Source organism: Giraffa tippelskirchi, chromosome 8 (assembly GCF_054371585.1).
Source record: "Giraffa tippelskirchi isolate mGirTip1 chromosome 8, T2T-mGirTip1v1.2.pri, whole genome shotgun sequence".
In the NCBI taxonomy this organism is placed as follows: domain Eukaryota; kingdom Metazoa; phylum Chordata; class Mammalia; order Artiodactyla; family Giraffidae; genus Giraffa; species Giraffa tippelskirchi.
The window spans coordinates 54,636,014-54,660,029 of NC_137282.1; the positions used below are offsets into that span (position 1 = coordinate 54,636,014).

General features: G+C 43.6%; 1 protein-coding gene and 2 long non-coding RNA genes across 8 annotated transcripts in view; 1 reads left to right on the plus strand and 2 right to left on the minus strand.

Annotated features, from left to right (window-relative positions):
* Nucleotides 1-6,181, minus strand: part of MARCHF6 (membrane associated ring-CH-type finger 6) — a 76,113-nt gene extending 69,932 nt beyond the window's left edge. For 2 of the 6 annotated variants that reach the window (XM_081521296.1, XM_081521297.1), the window contains exon 1: nt 5,952-6,181. In XM_081521296.1, the coding sequence (XP_081377422.1) occupies nt 5,952-5,970 (19 nt within the window). In that variant the 5' untranslated portion in view covers nt 5,971-6,181. Of the gene's footprint in view, nt 1-5,241; nt 5,793-5,951 lie in introns of those variants that run through there. The other 4 variants (XM_081521298.1, XM_081521302.1, XM_081521299.1 and 1 more) reach the window with 3 other exon arrangements.
* On the minus strand, nt 366-5,792 carry LOC145517975 (uncharacterized). Its single transcript, XR_014062465.1, has 2 exons — nt 1,527-5,792; nt 366-1,480 (listed from the first exon to the last, which is right to left on the minus strand). It is a non-coding gene; the product is annotated as an uncharacterized LOC145517975 (long non-coding RNA).
* An 8,967-nt stretch (nt 6,182-15,148) lies between the features above and the next one.
* On the plus strand, nt 15,149-20,952 carry LOC145517977 (uncharacterized). The gene is made up of 2 exons (XR_014062467.1): nt 15,149-15,701; nt 18,289-20,952. It is a non-coding gene; the product is annotated as an uncharacterized LOC145517977 (long non-coding RNA).
* Nucleotides 20,953-24,016: the final 3,064 nt, after the last annotated feature.

A 24,016-nucleotide genomic window follows, 5' to 3' on the forward strand; every position in this document is an offset into this window, starting at 1 on the left:
TGCTTTACCAACTAGGTTTACATAATATTCTAAATGCTATGTTGTCATTTCAACAACTTTCATAACATCTTCACCAGGAGTGTATTTTGTCTCAAGAAGCTACTTTGTCTCAAGAAGCTCACCCCTAAAAAGCAACTCATCTGTTAATATTTTACCATGAAATTACAAAATTCAGTCACATCTTCAGGCTCCACTTCTAAATCTAGGCTTTTTGCTACCTATACCGCATCTGCAATTAATTCCTCCACTGAAGTCTTAAACCCCTCGAAAACAACAAGGGTTGGAATCAAACTCTTTCTTCTAAACTCCTGTTAACGTTGATGTTTTTACCTCTTGCTGTGAATCACAAACGTTCTCTTTTAAAATTTTTATTTATTCTTTTAATTGAATGATGGTTGATTTACAATGTTGTTCTAGTATCACAAATGTTCTTAATGGCATCTACCATGGTGAACCCTTTCCATAATGACTTCAATTTACTTTGTCCAGATCCATCAAAGGAATCATTACCTCCATGGCAGCTTGCTGAAGACAGAAGATGAGATGGTTAGATAACATCACCAACTCAATGGACATGAATGAGAGCAAACTCCAGGAGACAGCGAAGGACAGGGGAGTCTGGCATGCTGCAGTCCATAGGGTTGCAAACATTAAGACATGCCCTTACGACTGAACAACAACAACAAATAGCAGCTACAGGCTTAAGAAATTTCTTCTTATATAATAAGACTTTGATTTTCAAAGTCAAAATTATTAGTACTTTTTAATCCACTGGCTACAGAATGGATTTTGTCAGTGGGTATGAAAACAACATTCATCTCATTGCACATGTCCATCAGAACTCTTTGGTGATCAGGTACATTGTCAATGAGCAATAATATTTTGAAAGGAATCTTTTTTTTTTTTCTGAGCAGTAGGTCTCAGTAGTGGGTTTAAAATATTCAATAAACCATGTTGTAAACGGATGTGCTGTCATCTAGGCCTTGCTGTCCCACTTACAGAGCACAGGCAGAGTAGAATTAGCATAATTCTTAAGAGCCCTAGGATTTTCAGAATGGTAAATGAGCAACAGCTTCAACTTAAGATGACCAGCTACATTAGCCCCTAACATGAGTCAGCCTGTCCTTTGAAGTCAAGCACTGACTTCTCCTCTCCAGCTATTAAAGTCCCAGTTGGCATTTTCTGTCAATATAAGGCTGTTTCATGGATACTGAAAATCTGCTCTTCAGTGTGACCACCTTCAAGAATTATCTCAGCTGGATCTTCTGGATTATCTGGCTACTTCACTTTGCACTTCACTGTTAAAGAGACAACTTCTTTCCCTAAACCTCATGAACCAAGCTCTGCTAGCTTTAAACATTTCCTCTGCAGCTTCCTCCATTCTCTCAGCCTTCACAGAACTGAAGAGAGTGAGAGCCTTGCTCTCGGTAGGCTTTGGCTTCAGGGAGTGTGATCAGCCTGGTCTGATCTCTCCAGACCACTAAGACTCTATTAGCAATACAGCTGGTCTGATCTCTCCAGACCACTAAGACTCTATTAGCAATACAGCTGCTTCTCTTTCTTATCATCTGTAGGTTCACTGCAGCAGTACTTTTTTCAATAACTTTATCTTTGCATTCACATCTTGGCTAGCTGGAGCAAGAGGCCTAGTTTTCAGCCTATCTTGGATTTCAACATACTTTCCTCACTAAGCTTTATCATTTCTAACTTGTGATTTAAAGTGAGAGACAGGCAACTATTCTTTCACTTGAACACTTAAAAGAGATCATTACAGGGTTATTAAACAGCCTAATTTCAATGTTGTAGTGTCTTAGGGAATAGCGAGGCCCTGAGGAGAAAAAAAAAAGAAATGGCAACAGCAGTGAGTGGTGCAATCAGAAAACACATGTTGATCAGTTAAGTTTGCTCTCTTTGTGGGCACAGTTCATGGTGCCCCAAAACAAGTGTAATAGTAGTAAATCACAGATCACTATAACAAATACAGTAATAATGAGAAAGTTTGAAATACGGAAAGAATTACTAAGATGTGACACAGAGACATGCAAGTGAGCAAATGTTTTTGGAAAAACAGCACCTACAGACTTAGTCCAGGGTTGCCACAAACCCTCAATTTGTTTTTTAAAAAAATCATTATCTACAGAGCTCAATAAAGTGAAACACAATATAATCAAGACATGCCTGTATTATGAGAATGATGATAAGCCTGTTGGTTTTGCAAAAATAAGATTTAATATACTGAACACTTTAATACAGAACAATTAATATGAAAGGTCAAAATCTGGCAAATAATCAATTGTCTAATAGAATTCAGGGTTTTTACTACAAATATGAAACATTCTGAGCATATAACATCATATATGGTACTATTAGGGAAAAGCAAGAAGCATTTTTAAAAGAGATGAAGAGTTAACACTATTTGCTGGTTGGTATTTCAGTAACAATCTGTTCATATTAACATATTAAAAAAACAGATAAGTAAACAATCTTTGGTATTATCAACAATGAGTGATAAAATTTAAAGATTTTTAAAACTTTTATGTTCTTTATGTTTAGCCATATTTTCCAAATCTCCTACAAAAAGAAAGTTTCTTTTATAATCATGTAAAAACCCAACCGCATTTTTTAATTTAAGAAATAACCTATAATAACTCATTTAGCAAACAGAAGTTGCTTCCAAGCTTTTTGGTATCTTCCACTTTATCATTTTATCATGAAATCGTCTGTAATCCTCCCGCTCTTTCCAGCCTTGAAAATTTCAGAAGACTTTCAATTTGGAATTTTGCAAAATTAGGCATGAGAAGTATTAAAAGTCACTTTCATTTCATGGCTAACAGTATCATAAAACAAATGCAAACTGAAACTTTGTCAATTATGTAAATGATTCATCTTATAAAAAGAGTGACAAAAATTCAGTTATCTCAACACTAGATACAATGTGAAAGTGAAAGTAGCTCAGTTGTGTCCAGCTCTTTGTGACCTCATGGACTACAGTCCCCCAGGCTCCTCTGTCCATGGAATTCTCCAGGTAAGAATACTGGAGTGGTTAGCAATTTCCTTCTCCAGGGGATCTTGCCCACCCAGCGATCCAACCCAGGTCTCCTGCACTGCAGGCAGATTCTTTACGATCTGAGCCACCAGGGAACACACAGTGTATCAAGTATCTAATTTAAACATGAAGTCTGAAATATCTAAGGTAACCATGTAGTCAGACAGGCCTGAGTTTGAATCTTGCCTCTGACATCTGTCACCTGTTATGACTCTGGCAAAGTTAATCATACTAACCCTCAGTTTACTCATCTGTGAAAAGAGAATGCTACCTACCGAAAAGTGTTTGTGTGTAAAACGTGAGTTGTGTGTAAATGTTTAGTGAAGGACATGCCACACATCAAGCCCTCAGTAAATGTTAGTTATTTCAATAGAGAACAGTGTTTGAGTTAGTACATAAACATCATTTACATCTCATGCTGATTATAATTTTACACAGTAAAGAAACAAAAAAGTGCACTAAGAAGCACACTGAAAAAATGTCTTCCACGATTCCACACAGACTTTGAGATTCTGCAATTCCTGAATCACCACTATCGTACTGTAAGGGTATGCAGGTACTAAGTGCATAAGCTCAAAGAATGAGAACTTAATAAAACATGTCGGTATATATCAAGTGATAAATCAATCAACACACGTATTACTAGGTTGAGTCATTCAAATTTGAACCCAAAAGGATGTATGGATGCAGACAGACAGTAACACACTAGGACCACCTGTCAAAAACTTAGCAGCAGCAGCAATTTCTAGTACTTAAGCCAACAACAGTTCTAAAATGCTATTTATTTGTGTCTGTAAGATTGTACATATACTACCAACCTCATACTGTTGTGGATTTTTTTCTCACAAATTTGAGTTTGGATTTTTTTCTAGTGAAATGCTTCAGCTGTCGTTTTGTCATTGCATTTCAGATAGCTCATGACCCTTTTATTGTGGTCATTTTAGCACATAATAACCCACAAAGTGGGGGTGAGGTTTGGATTTTTTTTCTTTGTTACTAGAAGTTCTTTTATTCATTTGTCCTTGTGACTGTAGTGATGCAAAAACAGTGAATGGATGAGTGAATAATTGGTTTAATACATAGTTATTTTACTTCAGTGCTTTTTTTGGCAGGATAATAGTAAATGTATATATTTTAATTGCACTGGTACATTGAACATGTCAGTGTCTATACCACTGGACCAACAGAGCATTTTTAGAGCATTTTTCTGGCTAATGGATGTCTGGTAATAATGTCTTGATTTTCCTTCCCGACTCAGCTACGTAGAAGGGTTTGGGTTTTTTTTCCCCCTCAGTAGTGGAAGCAGCACAGGTGATGGATCATTGATGTCATTCAATTGTTATTTTTTAAAATAAACATAAAAATGCTAAAAAAAAAAAAAAGTCATTCTTAATTGCCTCAGCAGTTTCACTTGACTGTTTCCAAAGGAGTCTCCTGTGGCAATTACCTTTCACACACAGTACATAATAGAAACAGTCCAAACACAATGAAAGTAAAATTATTTGTAACTAGGATATCTAAGTTTAAACCTTTCTCTTATTCGGGTGTGAAACCTGGACAAACTATTAAGATAACTAAAGTAACTACCAATAACTTCCACATCTATAAAAGTTAATAATACCTACCTACTCCACAGGGCTCTTAGTAAGATCAAATGTGAAGTCATGTAACTATGCTTTATAAATTGTCAAGTATAACATGCAAATATCATTACAGTTGACGTTCCTCTATTATCCAAGGAAAGACTTCTTTAAAAAATGATACATTGATCCCCTCCACTCATTACATATATGGACAATATATTTTACACCACTAATTATTGCATAACACGACAGTCCTCAACGATCTTCATCTAAAATCACCAAGAGTCACAATCTGAAAGCCTGAAAGACGCTTATCACATCCCCACATAAGATATCTCACACATAAATGTATCTTCACTGATAATCGAAACAAGAAACAAGTTAGTAAGTTCATCTATACATTCACTATTCGATAGACTCTAGAAACATAAAATTGCTTAAAAACAACCTAACCACCTTCACTGAATAAAGCAAATGCATGTCAATAGCCATAGATGTTCAGTTGTGTCTTCACTTCTGTATTCTGCTTACGAGTCAGCTGGTGTCGAAGCACACGCACTCACCAGGCAAAAAAAACTAAAAACCAACACACACACACACTCACTCACTCACTCTGCTTATCGGTGTCAGGGGCTGAGCATAAAATAAACTGCACCCAAACAAAAGGAGTCTCTTCAGAGCCTGCCTGCTTCGAATAACCTCGCTGGGCCTGCTCCTTCCTCGTCTGCAAACAAATTACCGGTGGGGGCCACGCAAGCAAGAGGGCGAGGTCTTCAAACAGGGGTCCACTCAGCCGTCACCTGGCGAGGTGTTTTTCGCGAAGTTTCAGAGTCAACAAAGAAGTTTCGTCGCGAAGGGGTCGGGTCGCTCGAGCAGCCGGGCGAAGCGACGTTAAAAGACGGACAAAACCGAGTGTGGGGGTGGAGAAGGGCGTAGAAACGCCCCCTCAGACTTCGGGCTGCGACGACAGCGCCGTCGCCCCCCGGGACTGGAGCGATGGAGTGGGGGGGTCGGGGAGCCACGCCGGCCACCGCAGCCCGACGCCCCCGGCCCCCGGCCCTCGGCCCGCGCGGGCGGGCGGGGAACGGCTGTCGGCGCCGAGGGGTCCCCCTCAGACTCCCCGCCGCCCCTCGCTACTCCGCGGGGCAAACGGCCCGGGCGCCGGCCCCGCCCGGGACGCGGTCCCCGCGAGCCCCCGACCGGAGCGGAGGCGCCCCCCGCCCACCCCGCCACCTCACGCGCCGCCCGGGCCCCGCCGCCCTCCTCGAGCGCCGCACGGAACCGGCACGGGCCCGACCCGAACGCGGGCGCCGCCGACTTACCTTCCTCCGCGGTGTCCATCTTGTCTGGGGGGGCGGCGGTGACGCAGCCGCGAGGCTCCAGCGGCCGAGGCCGGAGCCTTCCGGCCGGGGCGGGGAAGGGGGAGGGAAGGGGAGGAAGGAGGAGGGAGCGGAGCCGGGCCCGGGCAGGTGCGTGTGCTCAGGTGCGAGAGTGGAAGAGAGAGAGGGGGAGAGGGAGAGGGAGAGAGGCTGACAGAAAGCGGGCGAGAGAGGGGAGGGGGAGGGGCGGGGAGAGCGGAGGGGCGAGGCCTGGGCGGGGCGTGCAGGCGGAAGGGGCAGGGCGCCTCCGCGACGCGTGGTGTCACTTCCGGCGGCGCCGCGGTGCGCATGCTCAGTGGGCGGTGGCCGCGGGGGCGTTGCGGGACGTTCTACCCCCCCCACACCCACTCCCTCCACAGGCCGCGGGGTGGCCACCGTCGTGGGCCGCGGGCCACTTGGGCTTTGTCCAGAGGGCTGCGCGGCCGGAGAGGCTGAAACCTTAGAAGGAGCTGAACTCTAATGACACCGAGGTGGGTGGCGGGGGGGCGGCGACAAAGAAGGCACAGAGCCAAGAGAGGAGGGCAGCGGGAGTGAGCTCAGCACCCGCCGCCGGACAGCGGTGCACCACACAGGCGGGCCTCCGGGCTGAAGAGCTAGCTACCTGGGCGCCTGTGAGAAGACGAGTTCTGCGCCCGGCTCCCCTCCCCTCTTCCTGCCCGAGACTCCGGTGCCGCGTGTCTGGAGTCGGTCCAGAAATAGGCATTTTTGTTCCGCACCTGTGGGCAGTTCTGATGCACGTTTTGAGGAAGTGCTAAAATATCGTTAATATGAGAAAGGCAAGTCCTAACTTTATCAAGATCCCTCCCCCAGAAGACTTCATTTGACTAGAAGGACCGCTTCGAAAAACTGCTTAGGCTGGAGGCTGTAACATCCGCCTCTAAGGGAAATTGGTTCAGACTGTGAAGTGAAAATGCCTCCTGCCTTGTAATTAAGGGGGCTTCCATGGTGGCTCAGATAATAAAGCGTCTGCCTGCAATGCAGGAGACATGGGTTTGATCCCTGCGTCAGGAAGATCCCCTGCAGAAGGAAATGGCAACCCACTCCAGTACTCTTGCCTGGAAAAGGACATGGACAGAGGAGCCTGGTGGGCTACTGTCCATGGGGTCGCAGAGTCGGACACGACTGAGAAACTTCACTCACTCACTCACAACGCTCCCCCCCCCCCCCATAGCTGAGGTGCATATGAAAGGAATAAATTCAGTGAGCCCTGAGGCTTGCATCTTCCCATACCTGGAATGCTAAATTCCTTGATAACCTGATCTTTGATGTTCAAACCGTGTGTTCCCTTGGTTGCAAACTTGTATATAGCCTGACTTCCCCACCTGCCTCCTTGGAACAGTTTTCTCAGAGCTAGTGAGATGCTATCTCCGTGGCTCCAAGTCCTAAACATTCCCACCAGTTAACTACTTTCAGGTTGTGATTACATCTTTTTAGTGGACAAGATGTACACTCAAAAGATGTACACAGGGCTAAAGTTTAAAGATAAGAGTAATCAACCAACATCTGCTGAGTCCTTGCTATGTGCCAGGCAGGGGTCCTTACAACAGCTTGATACATTGAGCCGTGGATGTTTACCTGGCCAGAGGTGAATTGCTTCTGCTTGATGAAAGACAGCCCTGCCTCCATCAGCACACACGTTTCCTCACTGTAATTCCTGCTTTTTTACTCTAAAGGAAGAACTGTCACATAACATTGTAAATCAACCATACTCCAATTAAAAAAAAAAACCACCCTATTTAGAAAATACAAGTTATGTCACCATCTTTGAATTGCCTGAGTAGAGCTAGAGATGTCGGTAATCCCAAGAAAATATATTTTAAAGACTATGTAAATGAATTGGAAAACTAAATTCAAGAATGCTAGCAATACTTTGGAGAAGGCAATGGCACCCCACTCCAGTACTCTTGCCTGGAAAATCCCATGGATGGAGGAGCCTGGTGGGCTGCAGTCCATGGGGTCGCTAAGAGTCGGACACGACCGAGCGACTTCACTTTCACTTTTCCCTTTCATGCAGTGGAGAAGGCAATGGCAGCCCACTCCAGTGTTCTTTCCTGGAGAATCCCAGGGATGGTGGAGCCTGATGGGCTGCCGTCTATGGGGTCGCACAGAGTCGGACACAACTGAAGCGACTTAGCAGCAGCAGCAGCAGCAGCAGCAATACTTTTTCCATCTGTGAGAGTGAAGGAATTGGGAAGATCCCCACATCACTCACTCACTCACTCTGCTTCCTGCAAGCCTCATCAATCAGAATGAGACTTAGATAAAGATAATGGAGGCCTTCCAGAAAGACAGAAGCCTTTGAAGACTAATGCCATTGATTTTTCCAGTCACTCATGTTGCCCAAGGTGGGAACAAATTCAAATTCTTGATGCAATAATGGAGGCCCACTAGTGTCAAGAGCTGACCTTGAGAATTGAACATATTTAAGCTTTTCCTTAAATATATTTGGACTCTATTCTCTCTCAAGAAACTGTATCTGAAGGAGGCTCATACCTCATTCCCCACCCCTCCCACCCAACATGTGGAGCTGGCACATCCCCTGTAAGGCCTGTCGCAGGGCACATCTCCCTGAGCTCAGACCAGGGGCGCAGTTCACCACCACCAGTTCAGACCCAGACTCAGGTGTCATACAGCAAAAGGGGAGGGGGGTGGATTCTGAGAGGTAGACTTTGAGATTTACTGAGGGACGTGCTAGCGGTCTGTCAGCAGTTCTGTGAACCTCCAGGCGGTAGAACAGGGTTAGGATTGGAAGGGTGTATGTGGTGTGGGTGGAGGGCTCCCCGCTTTTGTCTTTATCTTTCTGTGGTGCTCTAAGGAAAGTTACTTCAAGAATTAAGAACTGCCCCAAAGTTTTTTCATTCAGCCTTTGGAGTTTAAAGATAAGAGTAATCAACCAACATCTGCTGAGTCCTTGCTATGTGCCAGGCAGTGGTCCTTACAACAGGGCCTTTGAAATAAAGTAAGTCACTCAGACATTCGATGCAGTTAACCATTGACAGGAACCCAACTAAGCCGGTAGGCAAAAGGGAGAAGTGTACTGTTGACATGAACAAACTGTGACAAGTGTAGTGGTCCAGTGGGCCTCCGGAACTGCTGGAACTAGAGTCCTCTCTCTGCCCACACCCCTCAGCTCTGCTTCGTTCTGTACATCAACTTCTTGCTGTCAGACCAGCTTCCTCCACATGGCTGGGGACTGATAGCTCTTAAGGCCATATCTTCAGCTTCACCATCAGACAGACTGAGGGGTGACGCCCTCCAGCCCCAAGTCAGTAATTCTCAGGGAAGGACAGTTAATTGGTCCAGCGAGGTGCACATCCCTGAACCCAATGATGAGGGTCTATAAGAATATGTACACTGCCACTGAACTCTGTTACTGAAGTGCAGAAAAAGCATTTCCCAGGAGAAAAGGGAGAACAAAACTATAGATAGGTGTTATAGTTAGAATTCTCATTGTTTTCAAACAAGGACACCAAGATTGTAAAGAAATATGTTCATTTGCCACACTTTTATCTGAGGAAATCAATTAGAATTCATACAGAATTTCACCCCGAGAAAAAGTTATTTTAGTCAAAAGAGACACTGAAAGGTATAGCATATATGTGGTTCTAGCCTGAGTTTGTGTGTGTGTGTGTTTACTCTGCCATGAGAATACTATAGTAATTCTGGGTTTCCATATAGCAATGAAATGAGCAACAGAGCTTGTGTGGGAAGACAACAGTATAATTTTCAAGCACTAACTCTAACACACTAACAATAACAGTAATTAACCCTAATCCCTATTATGAATGAACATTAATAGCAATCGTGTGAAGAAAATATTATACCCATTTTATAGATGAGGAAACTGAGACAGTTGGTAAGTAACTTGCTTTTGGCCCTATGTAGAAGAGGAACCAAAATTAAAGCACAGGTCTCTCTGACTCCAAACCCTAATTTTTAAACCTCACCTGTTTCCCATTAACAGCCATACTCTTAACACTGCCATTACACTCTCAACTTTTTACCATGAGCCCATGTTTATAGCGGAGAAGGCAATGGCACCCCACTCCAGTACTCTTGCCTGGAAAATCCCATGGACAAAGGAGCCTGGTAGGCTACAGTCCATGGGGTCGCCAAGAGTCGGACACGACTGAGCAACTTCACTTTCACTTTTCCCTTTCATGCATTGGAGAAGGAAATGGCAACCCACTCCAGTGTTCTTTCCTGGAGAATCCCAGGGACGGCGGAGCCTGGTGGGCTGCCGTCTATGGGGTCGCACAGTCAGACATGACTGAAGTGACTTAGCAGCAGCAGCAGCAGTATGTTTATAGAAAAACCCAAGACTTTGCAACAGTTGCACAGAATTGCTGCTGATACAGTAATTAAGCAAAATGCCTTGCTAAAAGCTTAACATTATTAATGTCTACAAATTATTGAAGGCAGTTCATGACATTATCTTAACATTAAACTCTCCTTCCTCCCTGTTTTCTTTTTCCTCTTATTTCATCTTCCCTTCCATTTTTCTATTCCATTTCTCTTCCTTTCCTGTGATGAGACAGGACAGTAATATGGGCAAGAACATGGGTGCTGAAGGGAGAGGCATGCAGGTGGCAGAGAGAGGGGAAGACTGGTGGGGTTGGACAATTTATTACATTGAATAATGACAATCAGATTTTCCATTGTTGGAGAAATTGCTAACGTGGGAAAGGGGAAGGCTAGGAAGAACACTGAGCCTTGGATTGGAACTATAGGTATCTTTAGGAACTCATTTTTAAACATGTAAATAGATATAAAAATATATACAGTTGACCTCTGAACAGTGTAGGGGGTTAGAAGCACTGACACGTCCCCTCCACGCAGTCCAAAAGCTGACTATAACTTTACAGTCAGCCCTCATATCTGTGGTCCCACATCCTTGGAGTCAACCAACCTCAGATCGTATAGTACTATAGGACATATTTATTGAAAAAGTCTAAGTGAACCCATGCAGTTCAAAGCCATGTTGTTCAAAGCTCAACTGTATATGTATGTCTACAAATATCACATGTAACACATATCAGATATTAAGTACGTATACTGGTAAATATATATTATGTAATGTTATATATATTTCTTAGTTCTGTTCCCTGAGAGTATTTCCATGCAGTGATGTCCCAGTAGCTATAAGCACACTAAAAATACAGATTCTGGTCTCTAATACCATGCTCCACTAAAAGGAACCAAGACTGTATGATACCATAATGATAGACACATGTCATTATACATTTGTTCAAACCCATAGAGTAAAGTGTAATGCAAGTCATGGACTTGAGGTGATTATGATGTGTCAATTCCAGCAAATGTAGCAAATATATCTTGGGGGAATGTTGATAATGGGGGGGCGCTATACAGGGAAGCCTGGTGTGCTAAAGTTCATGGGGTCACAAAGAGCTGGACATAACTTAGTGACAGAACAACAACATGCATGGGTACATGGAAATCTTTGTACCTTCCTCTCACTTTCTCTGTGAACCTTGCTGCTGCTGTTGCTGCTAAGTCGCTTCAGTCGTGTCTGACTCTGTGTGACCCCATGGACAGCAGCCCACCAGGCTCCTCCGTCTGCCATTTCCCTATGGCAGACGGAGGAGCCATTTCCTTCTCCACTGGAAATGCTTTACTCAGAGAATAAATTACTGTAGACAAAGTCAGCCACACTAGTCACTCTTACATGCTTGCGCGCTTTCCTGAAGGAGACAAAGAGGCAGGTTTCAGCCGTCAGCACTATCGTGAGCACCCTGGGTCCTTAAGCAGCTCTAAAAAAAAATAAAGTTCAAAATTTTCCCAAAAAAGATTTATATGGGGAAAAAAGAGGAACCAAGACTCTAAAGAAATGTCAAATTTTAGGGCTAGAGCAGGAAAACTAAAGATAAGCCTAGAACATTGTGAAGAAACTAAGGAAATGCTCAAAAATTGACAGGGTTATGCTAAAAGGATATAGGAACTGGCTCAAAGAGGCTCCCACTTGCCACGCTGGGAACAATTTGAACATGAAAATACGTATTACAGTAACAGATTATAGTCTATTGAATAAAACAAGAATCCATGAGCTCATTGTGATATAAACCAGTAGGGAGAGAAAAAACTTCTTCCTCTGCAGTAAAACGCCACCCAATAAGTGTAAAAAGGAATGATACAAACAGAAAAATCACTTACCAACCTGATAGTGGTTCAGACTGGAGTTGTCAATAAAGGTTAAGAATGGGTAAATTTTCAATGAGGAAGAGCATTTTAGCATATTACTGCAACATTTCCCAATCATTAAAAAGAAAAATAATAGCTTTACAGTGACTATACCAACATGATTAGATGATCAAGGTTACTGTCATCAGCTATGGGAAAGACTGACATAATGAGAAAATCAAAGTTTATCAGGAAGGCACGCCTGAGTCTGAGAATAAGGACACAGCCAGTGGAATCGGGTTGAGTGCCAGTCTACAGGCCTGTGTTCTCTTAAACTCTCAAGGACATGATAGAGAGAATGACTGACGAACAGTTTCAGATTGGAAGAGGCAGAAGAAACACGACAACTAATCACAATGTATGAAAATCCTGGACCTGAAGACCAGAAAAGACATTTTCAAGACAATTAGCAAAACTGAAATTTGAATAGGTTCTTTGAATGATAGTGTTATATCAGTGTTGATTTCTTGACTTCTTGAGGGGTCCTCGTTTAGAGAAATGCACATTAGAGTATTTAGGAGTGATGTAGAATCAGGTCTGAAGCTTGTAGTCAAATGGTTCAGAAAAAGACTAAATGTGTGTTTGTGTGTGCAAGTGTGAGAAAGAGAGAAATGTTAAAAGCTGGTGAATCTGGGTTAAGGAATATGGGAGCTTTTTTGGAATGTACTTGCAACTCTTCTGTGAGTCTGAAATTATTCAGAAATCATTTTTTAAAAGAAAGTTGCTAAGTTCTGATAGACCTGTAAAGCAGTGGTTCTCAAATTTGGGGAATCTCAGTCATAACCACCTCTGACAATCTGACAAAATCTGCGGGCTTTTTTTCCCAGAAAAATTGCATAAACTCAAAATGTTGCATACAGTTCTGAGAGTTCATGGATGCCTTCAAGTCTATGCAGAAACCTCAGATTAAAAGAGTTTCTCATAAATCCACACACCTACGGGCACCTTATCTTTGACAAAGGAGGAAAGAATATACAGTGGGGCAAAGATAGTTTCTTCAATAAGTGGTATTGGGAAAACTGGACAGTTAGGTGCAAAGGAATGAAATTAAAACAATTCCTAATGCCAAACACAAAGATAAACTCAAAGTGGATTAAATACCTGAATGTAAGACCAGAAAGTATAAAACTCTTAGAGGAAAACATAGAACACTATGACATAAATCACAGAAAGATCTTCTATGACCCAGCACTCAGAGTAATTGAAATAAAAACAAAAATAAACAAGGGGGGCCTAATTAAACTTATAAACTTTTGCACAGCAAAGGAAACTATCAACAAGGTGAAAAGACAACCCTCAGAATGGAAGAAAATAATAGCAAATGAAGCAACTGACAAAGGAATTAATTTCTGAACTATACAAGCAGCTCATAAAACTGAATACCACAAAAGCAAACAACCCAATCAAAAAGTGGGCAAAAGACCTAAACAGACAGTTCTCCAAAGAAGACATACAAATGGCTAATAAACACATGAAAAGATGCTCAACATCGCTCATTATGAGAGAAATGCAAATCAAAACTACAGTGAGATACCACCTCACACCGGTCAGAATGGCCTTAATCAAAAAATCCATAGACAATAAATGCTGGACAGGCTGTGGAGAAAAGGGAACATTTGCGCACTGTTGGTGGGAATGTAATTTGATACAGCCATTATGGAAGACAGTATGAAAACTGCTCAAAAAGTGGGAGTAGAACTACCATATGACCCAGCAGTCCCACTTCTTGGCATATACCCTGAGGAAATCAAAACTGAAAAAGGCCCATGTACCCCAGTGTTCATCACAGCACTGTTTACAATAGCTAGGGCGTGGAAGCAACCTAGATGTCCATCATCAGATGACTGGATAAAGAAACTGTGGTACATATATACAATGGAATATTACTCAGCTGTAAAAGGAATGCATTTGAGTCAGTTCTAATGAGGTGGATGAGCCTAGAGCCTATTATACAGAGTCAAGTGAGTCAAAGAGAAAAACTATATTAACGCATATATATGGAATCTAGAAAGATGGTACCGATGAACCTATTTGCAAAGCAAAATGGAGATGCAGACAGAGAACAGACTTGTGAGCGTGGATGAGGGAGGGAAGAAGAGGATGGGACAAATGGAGAGAGTAACACGGAAGCATATACACCATATGTAAAATAGACAACCAACAGAAATTAGCCGTATGACTCGGAACTCAAATCAGGGCTCTGTAACAACCTAGAGGGATGGGAAGGGGTGGGAGCTGGGAGGGAGTTTAAAGAGGGAGGGGACACACTCATGAGGGGGCTGACTCATGTGGATGTATGACAGAGGTTGCACAGCATTGTAAAGCAATTTTCCTTCCATTAAAAATAAATATGTTTGGAGGGGGAAAAAAACACAACACTTCTCATTTAAAGTATTGAGAAAAATGATGATGTTCACTTCCCCTTTCCAAGAATATAGCAGGCCAGGTTATTTAGGCCAACAATTGAAAATACTTGATAAAATATTAAAAATATATTTCTAAAACCACTGACGTATTGACAAAAATAGTAATGCAACTAACAGGCCAGAATCTGAGGACCTGATGTAAATGGAACACAGCCGTGACTTCTGCTCTACTGATATAGGCAAACTTTGAACTTGTGTATTGACAGATTCCAGGGGCAAGAATAACATCAAAGCCCAGAGCCTGCCCAAGGGAAACAACTATTAAAAGACCTTCTACCAGGATCCTCCCCCAAGGCCCATAGAGCTGCTATCTCAAAAGGAATAGTGAACCAAAAGTCAAGCCCTCTCGGAAAGTTCTAGGAAAAGTTGGTTTTGCTGAGCCGTATGAAAATTGTACCCATGAACCAGCCCTGGCATGGATTGCATCTCAAACTCATGACACCCCAGTGACCAAATAATCTCAAGCAGTAAATGTCATTGAAAATGATCTTGTACTGCTGGGACCCCTAAGTACCTGGCAGAAGCAAACACAAATCCTCTTGAGGGGAAAGCACTTGCTTTCTCGCTGCCTTAATCTGCTAGGGCTGCCCTAAAAGAATACCACACACTGGGGGCTTCAACAACAGAAATGTATTTCTCACAGTTATGGAGGCTAGAAGTCCAAAACCAAGATGCCATAAAGGTTAGCTTATCCTGAGGCCTCGCTCCTGGACCTGCCAATGCAGATCTTCTCTGTGTGTCCTCACGTGACCTTTTCTCCGTGATCATGCGTGTCTGGTGTCTCTCTTCCTGTAAGGACACCAGTGCTATTAGATGAGGGCCCTATCCTTATGACCTCCTTTAACCTAAATTACCTCCTTAAAGGCTCCATCTCCAAATACAATCACACTGAGGGCTAGGGCTTCAACAAGTTAATTTTAGGGAGACAGTTCAGTCCATAACACTAGCCTTCAAAGAACTTTCACAAATGGATTTACAAAGAAGTTGAGCTGTACATTAAACATGAACAAATATATGTGTAAAGAAGAACAGACAACAGATAACAGAACTCATCCAACAAGGACTTCAGGTATGGGATTACCAGACAAAGATTATAAAGAACGGGGCGGGGGGGGCACAATGGGGAGGTTCAAGTGGAAGGGGACATATGTATACCTATGGCTGATTCATCCCGATATATGGCAGAAACCAATACAACACTGTAAAGTAAATATCCTCCAATTAATAATTTTTAAAAGATTATAAAGAAATTATACTTACTTGGATCTTTTCTTAAAGTGATGGAACAATTTAAAAATAGCAATTTTATGCCACAATTATATCTTTGCTACCATTTAAACATACAATGAGAAATTTTATTTATCAAGAAATGAAGGTAATAATTTTTTAGGGTATGCACAAGCAAATTCTTTAGAGAATTTTGCACTTAGCATAAATGAGGCTACATCTGTCCTTGTGCATTTGGAAGTCTGTGGCCTTGGATCTTTAACAGCACTGCCTTTACCCCCCCACCCTTCCCCAACCACCCACCTTTCATTTATTGATGTTTCCCTTAGGCCAACACAGGCGTGGACATGTAGCAGTAACTCAATAAATATTGGCTGAATAAACAAAGCAAAATTTTCCAGGAGATATTTTTTGATGCTGAAATATCAACATGTATATGAATGCCTCTCTTAGCAAGAGATTCATTTATATGGCAGCTGAAACATCAGCTGAGCAACAATGATGTATTAGGTTTCTGTGTCTGTACTTTTATATCTATTCTCAGTGATGAATTCAATTTCAGTGCTTCAGACAGTCTCAACAAGGAGGTACATTGAATCAAATCAAATCATCAAAACAAAGTACCAAGTGTTTCTTATCCCTAACACATTCAGATACAACATTCACATAAAAATTACTTGCAATTTAAGCCAAAATGTTACTGAGATGAAGGCCCTCAAGACCAGTTTTTTTTCTGCACATTTTATTACGAACATTTTCAAATTTTTTACGAACATTTTCAAACGTACAGACCTTGGAGAAGGAAATGGCAACCCACTCCACTATTCTTGTCTGGAGAATCCCATGGACAGAGGAGCCTGGCAGGCTACAGTCCATGGGGTCGCAAGAGTCAGACATGACTTAGTGACTAAACCACCAACCAAATGTACAGAAAAGTTGAAGGAGTAGTGCGATGAACACCTATATGCTCTCAGCCTAAATTCAACAATTATTAACATTTAGTCATATGGATTTTTTAACATAAATTTGTTTGCTTGTTTATTTTTGGCTGCACTGGGTCTTCATGGCTGCCTGTGGGCTCTCTCTCGCTTCAGTGAGCCAGGGCTACTCTCTAGTTGCAGTGCATGGGCTTCTTATTGCGGTGGTTTCTTTTGTTGCAGAGCACAGGCTCTAGGTTACACAGGCTCAGTACTTGTGGCTAATGGGCTTAGTTGCCCTACGGCATGTGGAATCTTCCCGGACCAGGGATTGAACCCATGTCCCCTGCATTGGCTGGTGGATTCTTAACCACCGGAACACCAGGGAAGCTGAAGCCATGTATTTTAACCATAGCGTTTTTCTCTGTCATTTGAAAAAACGTGAGCAACTTTCTCCCTAAGCACTTTAGCATGTATCTCCTGCAGCTAATGTCCTTTAAAGCCAATACCACACCATAATATCTAGAACCTAAAGTCTCTATAATTGTCCCAAGAATGTCTTTTATAGTTTTGTTTTGATTTTTTCTAACAAGTATCCAACTAACCTTCATGCATTGCTGCTGGTTTAAGCCTATGTAGTCTCTCTTAATCTAAAATGGTCCTTGTACTTTTCACTTTCTGATGACAATGCCTGTTGGAAAATCACAGGAAAGTTGTTTTATACAATATTCTTCATTCTAGATTTGTCTGATTAATTTGTCCTGGTTTCATTTAACAGTTCCCTTAGCCTCTGTATTTCCTATAAACTGGAATTTAGCCTAGAGACTTGATACAACTCAAGTTAAGAATCTGCCTGCAATGCAGGAGACTCCAGTTCAATTCCTGGGTCAGGAAGATTCACTAGAGAAGGGATAGGCTACCCAGTCCTGTATTCTTGGGCTTCCCTTGTGGCTCAGCTGGTAAAGAATCTGCTTGCAATGTGGGAGACCTGGGTTCGATTCCTGGATTGGGAAGATCCCCTGGAGAAGGGAAAGGCTACCCACTCCAGTATTCTGGTCTGGAGAATTCCATGGACTATATTGTCCATGGGGTTACAAAGAGTCAGACATGACAGAGCGACTTTCACTGTCAAGAAGAATATCTCAAAGATGATGTGTTTTTCATATGGTAGCACATCAGGAAGTCAGAATGTCAGGTTGGACCATGATTACTGTTACTGAGTTGATAAGTTGGTTGAAGTAATAGTTACTGAGTCTCACCATTCATTAATAATCAGTGGAGTATGGACTTTCCTCCTGGTCCAGTGGTTAGGACTCTGTGCTTCCAATGCAGGGGGCTTGGGTTCGATCCCCAGTCATGGAACTAAGATCCCACATGCCTGTGGCACAACCAAAAACATATTTTTATTATTATTATTTAGGCTGTACTGGGTCTTCCTTGCTGTGCAGGCTTGTCTCTACTTATGGCTATCAGGGGTACTCTTTAACTTGATGTATGGGTTTCTCTTTGCAGTGCCTTCTCCTGTTGCAGAGCAGAGGCTCAAGACCACAGGCACACGGGCTTAGTTGCTTCAGGGTATGTGAGATCTCCTTGGACCATGGATCGAACCCGTGTCTCCTGCATTTTGGCAGGCAAATTCTTTACCACTGATCCACCAGGGAAGCCCCCAAAACTATTTTTTTTAAGTAAAAACAAAATCTGTGGAATAAAACATGAAAGCTACAGTCCTTCATTTATACATTTTTCACAAGTAGGACAACCATATTTTTAAATTATTCTTTTAATTTGAAAGTGCATGCTACCCTTAAAAACATTCTCATTGATATTCACAATGACAAGTGTATTTTTACAAAATCTCCCAAGCTCTTTATTAAAAACTTCTCCTGTAATTTTCCCAGTGAAAGACAACCTTGTTCTGTTTGTGTCAATCTCCTAATCCTTGCAAAGAAAGAGTGAAGAAAGGAAAAGAAAAGAGAGAGAAAGAAAGAAAGGGAAAGGAAGAAAGGAGAGAGAGAAAAAGAAAGGCAAATCACTGTTGACTCCTACAGGTCTTCCCAAGGGACAGCATCCTGACTGTCTGTGCACATGATGTAACTGGGCCTTGAGCGTTCCTTCTGAAGAGGCCAATGGTAGAAAAAGAGAAGTTGAGTGTAAGTCCCACAAGTTTAAATTGAGTTGCCACTTCTGACCTATTACTCAATGAAGCAGCTAAAGGAGATGCTCTATGTGGTACTATGGCCACAAAAGCTCACCTACATGCCCCTCGATGATTGTAAAAGAGCAGAATGTGAGGAGGACCACAGAGGACGTGGCACAACAAAGGATTCTGTACTCTCTGCTGTAACTTCAAACAAGTCAGTAAGTCCTGGGCAAACACGGCTGAACCCTGGGATGAAGCAAAGTGTCAGCAGGCGAGCTGGTGGCTAACAGAGACCAGAGTCCAGTACAGTCAGCAGTTGGCACAAGTTCTGAGATTGCAAATAAAGCCAGGAAGGAGGCAGACTATGACATTCCCTCATTCTGCCAACATAGAAGACACAGTGCAAACACCTGCCCATACATTTCCTCTTCAATAGATCTCCCTTCCAAAGCCAAGTATGATTTCTGAGGGGTAAATACTGGGCTTGTCCACCATAGGATTTCTGAGTGCCTTTGGTCTACTTAAATGTGTTGAGGATCCACAGAGGGGGATATGGTCACCAGTGTTGTTCACGCATCCTTAATCACTAAACTCTTCTCGGAGGCCATCTCACACAGCTGGAGTACCTGGGCACACACTCTGCAAAATGCTGAACCATACAAGCCCCAAGAACCCCAAAGATAAATGGACCAAGAGGTCCACCCCTGAGAGTAGAAAAGCATGTATGTTGGCCATGAAAAATTCCACATCTAGATGATCCTTTAGCCTAGGAATTTCATGAAACCCTGCTGGGTATCCTGGCTATGTCAGATTACCCAGGCTGGCAATGAATGACATCTCCAAGGGTGGATGGATGATGGGCTGTTCCATGTGAGCTCACAGGTTCAGCTCCAGAATGTTCCAAGAGCTCCAGAGCAGGCAACAAGCTTTTTTCAGGAGTGAACTCTGAACGTCTTAATGTTCTTGCCTTGGGAAGATGAGTGTCATGGGCTAAAGGGTGGCCCTCCAAAACACATCCTTGGAACCTGTAAATGTCACCTTATTTAGAAAACGTCTTTGCAGATGTAATTAAGGATTTGGAGATGAGATCATCTTGGATTATCCAAGTGTTAGTGAAAGTGTTAGTCACTCAGTAATGTCCAACTCTTTGCAAACTCATGGACTATAGACCACCAGGCTCTTCTGTCCGTGGGATTCTCCAGACAAGGAAACTGGAGTGGGTAGCCATTACTTTCTCCAGAGGATCATCCTGACCCAGGGATCAAACTCAGGTCTCCTGCACTGCAGGCAGATTCTTTACCATCTGAGCTAGAGTATCCAGGTGGACCATGAATCCACTGGCAGGTGTCTTTATAGAGTGAGGCAGGGGGAGATCTGAGACTCACAGAGAAGAAGGCCACGTGAAGATGAAAGCAGAGACTGGTGGGGCGCAGCCACAGGTCAAGGAACACCAGCAACGGCCAGAAGTTGAAAGACACAAGGAACAATAGCTCCTCAGGGCCTCCATAGGAAATGTTGCCCTCCCAACACCTTAATCTCAGACTTCTCAACCCCAGACCCGTGAGAGATGAATTTCTATTGTTTTAAGACACCCAGTTTGCCGCAATGTGCTACAGCAGCCACAGGAAACTAATATGCATGCCTCACCACCCATCTGAACCTCAGTGTTGACTTGCTAGCTCCAGGGGCTGTAACCAAATCTCCAGGGTCAACCTCTCTGCCATGTGTGGTTGAGTGCAGCCTCCAGAGGCAGCTCCCAGGGCCCCAAGGGACGGTGATCTCTTTAACTGATGAGTCTGCTGAAATATGCATTTTCCTCTGATACTTTGGATTCTAATCTGAAATTGTGTAGTTGCCCTAAAGTGAAGTCCTTCCCAGAAATTTTTATCTTAGGTAGTGTGGAGCCCAAAGGAAACTTCAAGGATTATCTGGCACCCCTCACTCCCTTATTTAAGGACACCATTAAGCTCTTAAGCTGAATTTCTTGTGTTGTCATCTTGTATGCCTTCATTATCATTAAACATTTACTGAGCATTTATTTTGTGAAATATGTTTTTTAAACCCAGAAGATAAGCTCGTCTGGTATGTCTAAAACCTGATTCCTGTGCTCAAAGGTTATCACTGAATTAGGATGACTATCTAGTTTTAAGGGCATCTCTGGTGGTTCAGACAGTAAAGAATCTTCCTGCAAAGCAGGAGACCAGGGTTCAATCCCTTAATCAGGAAGATGCCCTGGTGAAGGGAATGGCAACCCACTCCAGGACTCTTGCCTGGAAAATTCCATGGACAGAGGAGTCTGGTGGGCTACAGTTTGTGGGGTTGTAAAGAGTAGGACACAACTGAGCAACTTAGCATGCGTGCACACACACACACATCTAGTATTACTGGGAAAAACACTTTTTACAACTTCACTCGGGGAACCCATGTCATGATTAGCATTATGACTGCTTAGATGTAACTCTGGGGTCTAACTAGAATTTCTACATTTCTTAGGTTCTAAATTTCTAGAATTCTTAAGTTTGAAGTCTTTCTTTGCTCACAGACTTTAAGCATATGACCACACATACATGTTATCTGTGTGTGTAAAGCTCTTCATTCCCCCTTCTGCTAACAACAAGATCTGCCTCTCTTTCAGAGAACGGCTCCTTCTTCACTCAAAACTCAGAGATTTAGGGGACCTGCCAGGCTCCCCACTGGCCTATGCCCCACTTTCTCCTCCGCCCCTGGGGAGGGCATGCAGTCTAGGCTGAACCAAACATACAACCTCCTGGTGCCCACGAATGACATGTTTCTTTTGCTGGCCCCTTCAGTCAACTCATCACCACCCTTCTTCACCCTAGTCTGCAGCCAGGTGTCAGACACTTCTGCTGACCTGGATCCTAGCGATACACTTAATTTCATTTTTTTCACCAATTATTCAGAAACTCTAAAATAATTTTTTTAAAAAAATAATATTTAACATTGACCAATCACTTGCCGAGTGCCAGGCACAGTCCAGTGAACTTGACCCATATTAACTCATTCAGTTCTCCACAGTCTGAAGGGAACACTCAGGTTCAGTGAGTTACCCAGTGAAGTGGCGTCACATGGCATCTAGAGCCTGTGTCAGTAACAACTTGTGAGTTCCCAATTCACAAGAGACTCTGTGAGTCCCCATCAGAGGTGCCCTACGCCCTGTATCTCCGAGTTCAGATGGGTGTTTAACCTCATCCAGCTCCCTCCCTTTCTTCCCTGTGATGCTTCAGTCCCACTTCTCCTGGGGTGGTCCTCAGAGCTGCCCCCTACACTGACTGCACAGTCACTCCCTCCTTAACAGGACCGCAAGGACTCCTCTCCTGACTATCTCCCATCTAGGTACTCATTGAGACCCTGAATGTACAAACTGACAACAGCCAGGCCGTATATAACAATAGAACTCTGTCCACAACCTGCTGCAAATAGCCGGGGAAGCCAAACCACAATCACTACAGCAAGCAAACTAGAACGGTCAGCATCCCTAATTTTTGGCCCCGTTTCCAGTGCGGGACCAATCAGAGAACGCCAAATAAGCAATGCTAGCCAATCATACAGGATGACACCCCACCCCCCACCCCCTTAGGCAGCCTCCAGTTCCCCATGACAACAGCCTCGGATCAGGGCACACCTGCGGGCTTCCCATTTTCTTTTTTAGCGCTCGGCCACTCCTCCCCATGTCTTTGAGCCTCTGCCAAACACAGGAGGGTGGCTGACTGCTCCATCAGCAAGCTCTGAATAAGCAGACTTTGTTTTTCTCGTTTGGGCGATCTTTGTTTATGTCCACCTCTTCTTGGTTAGCCTGCCCTCACCTCCTTCTGTTGATGCCCTGACGGCCCCTGCCCTTCAGATAACATAACTTTCACCACTCTCTGAGGCCTGGGTCCCCCCAGTCTCAAATCTGTCCCGTTTCTGCACGAGTGACCCAGTCTAAGAAGCGTCAGGCTTTTCATGCAGTGACTCATCAATTGCCTCCTCAGGCCACACGATTCCGCAGGCAGGTGAGACCACCAATCACGGACTGACACCCACGGAGCCTCATTTTAGCCTCAGATCCCAGCGAGCAGTTGCCATAGCGATAGATGCAGCGGGCGGGCGGGAGGGCGGCTCGCTGCAGCCAGCCCACTTCCTCCGGGGCGACTGAGCTGGTCCACCTCCGTCCTCACCTCCTCCCCGCCCGCTACCACGGAACACAAAGGGGCTGGGAGTGGGGATTGTTCGTACGGAGCACTCTAGGATCCTTGGCTTAGCAACATCCTCTAGGTTGGCTGTCAAAGGTAGGCGTCGCTTGGTTGTGCTGTTTAGGCTGTGTTGCTTAGCAACGAAATAACAAACAACGTAAATCGAATCTCCACCGAGTCTGAGCGAATGCCCTGTTTACGTGGACGCAATCTCAGCGCGCATGGTCGAGGTGGGGATGGGGGCGGTCTAAACCTCTTCAAACGGAGCATACAGGCACAGGGTAAAAAGTGCGCAGAGCTTAAGTGCAACGTTTTGGAAACTTGTAACTTGGGCACCCAGATCAAGACAGAATATTTCCAGGACCGCTTAGAATTCACCCCTGCCTTCCCAATCAATGCCCACTGCCCTGCGCATGGGTGGGATTTCCATCACCATCCATTTATTCTGCCTGTTTATTATTATTACTATATATTTCAGGTATACAGCATTGCAATTCGACATTCTATAATTTTTATACTCTACAGTGATGTGCAAATCACTCAGTCGAGTCCGACTCTTTGCGGGACCCATGGACTATACAGTCCATGGAATTCTCCAGGTCAGAATACTGGAGTGGTTAGCCTTTCCCTTCTCCAGGGGATCTTTCCAACCCAGGCATGGAACCCAGGTCTCCCGCGCTGCAGGCGGATTCTTTACCAGCTGAGCCGCAAGGGAAGCCCTGTACACTAGAAGGTGATCACTATTATAAGACTAATTACCCCATCAGTCACCTTACAGCCGACCCCATTCACCCATTTCGCTCACTCCCAACCCACTTCCCCTCTGGTTACTGCTAATCTGTATCTGTGAGGTGATTTTTGTTTTATCTTGCTTTTATTTTTTTTTTAAGATTCCACATACGAATAT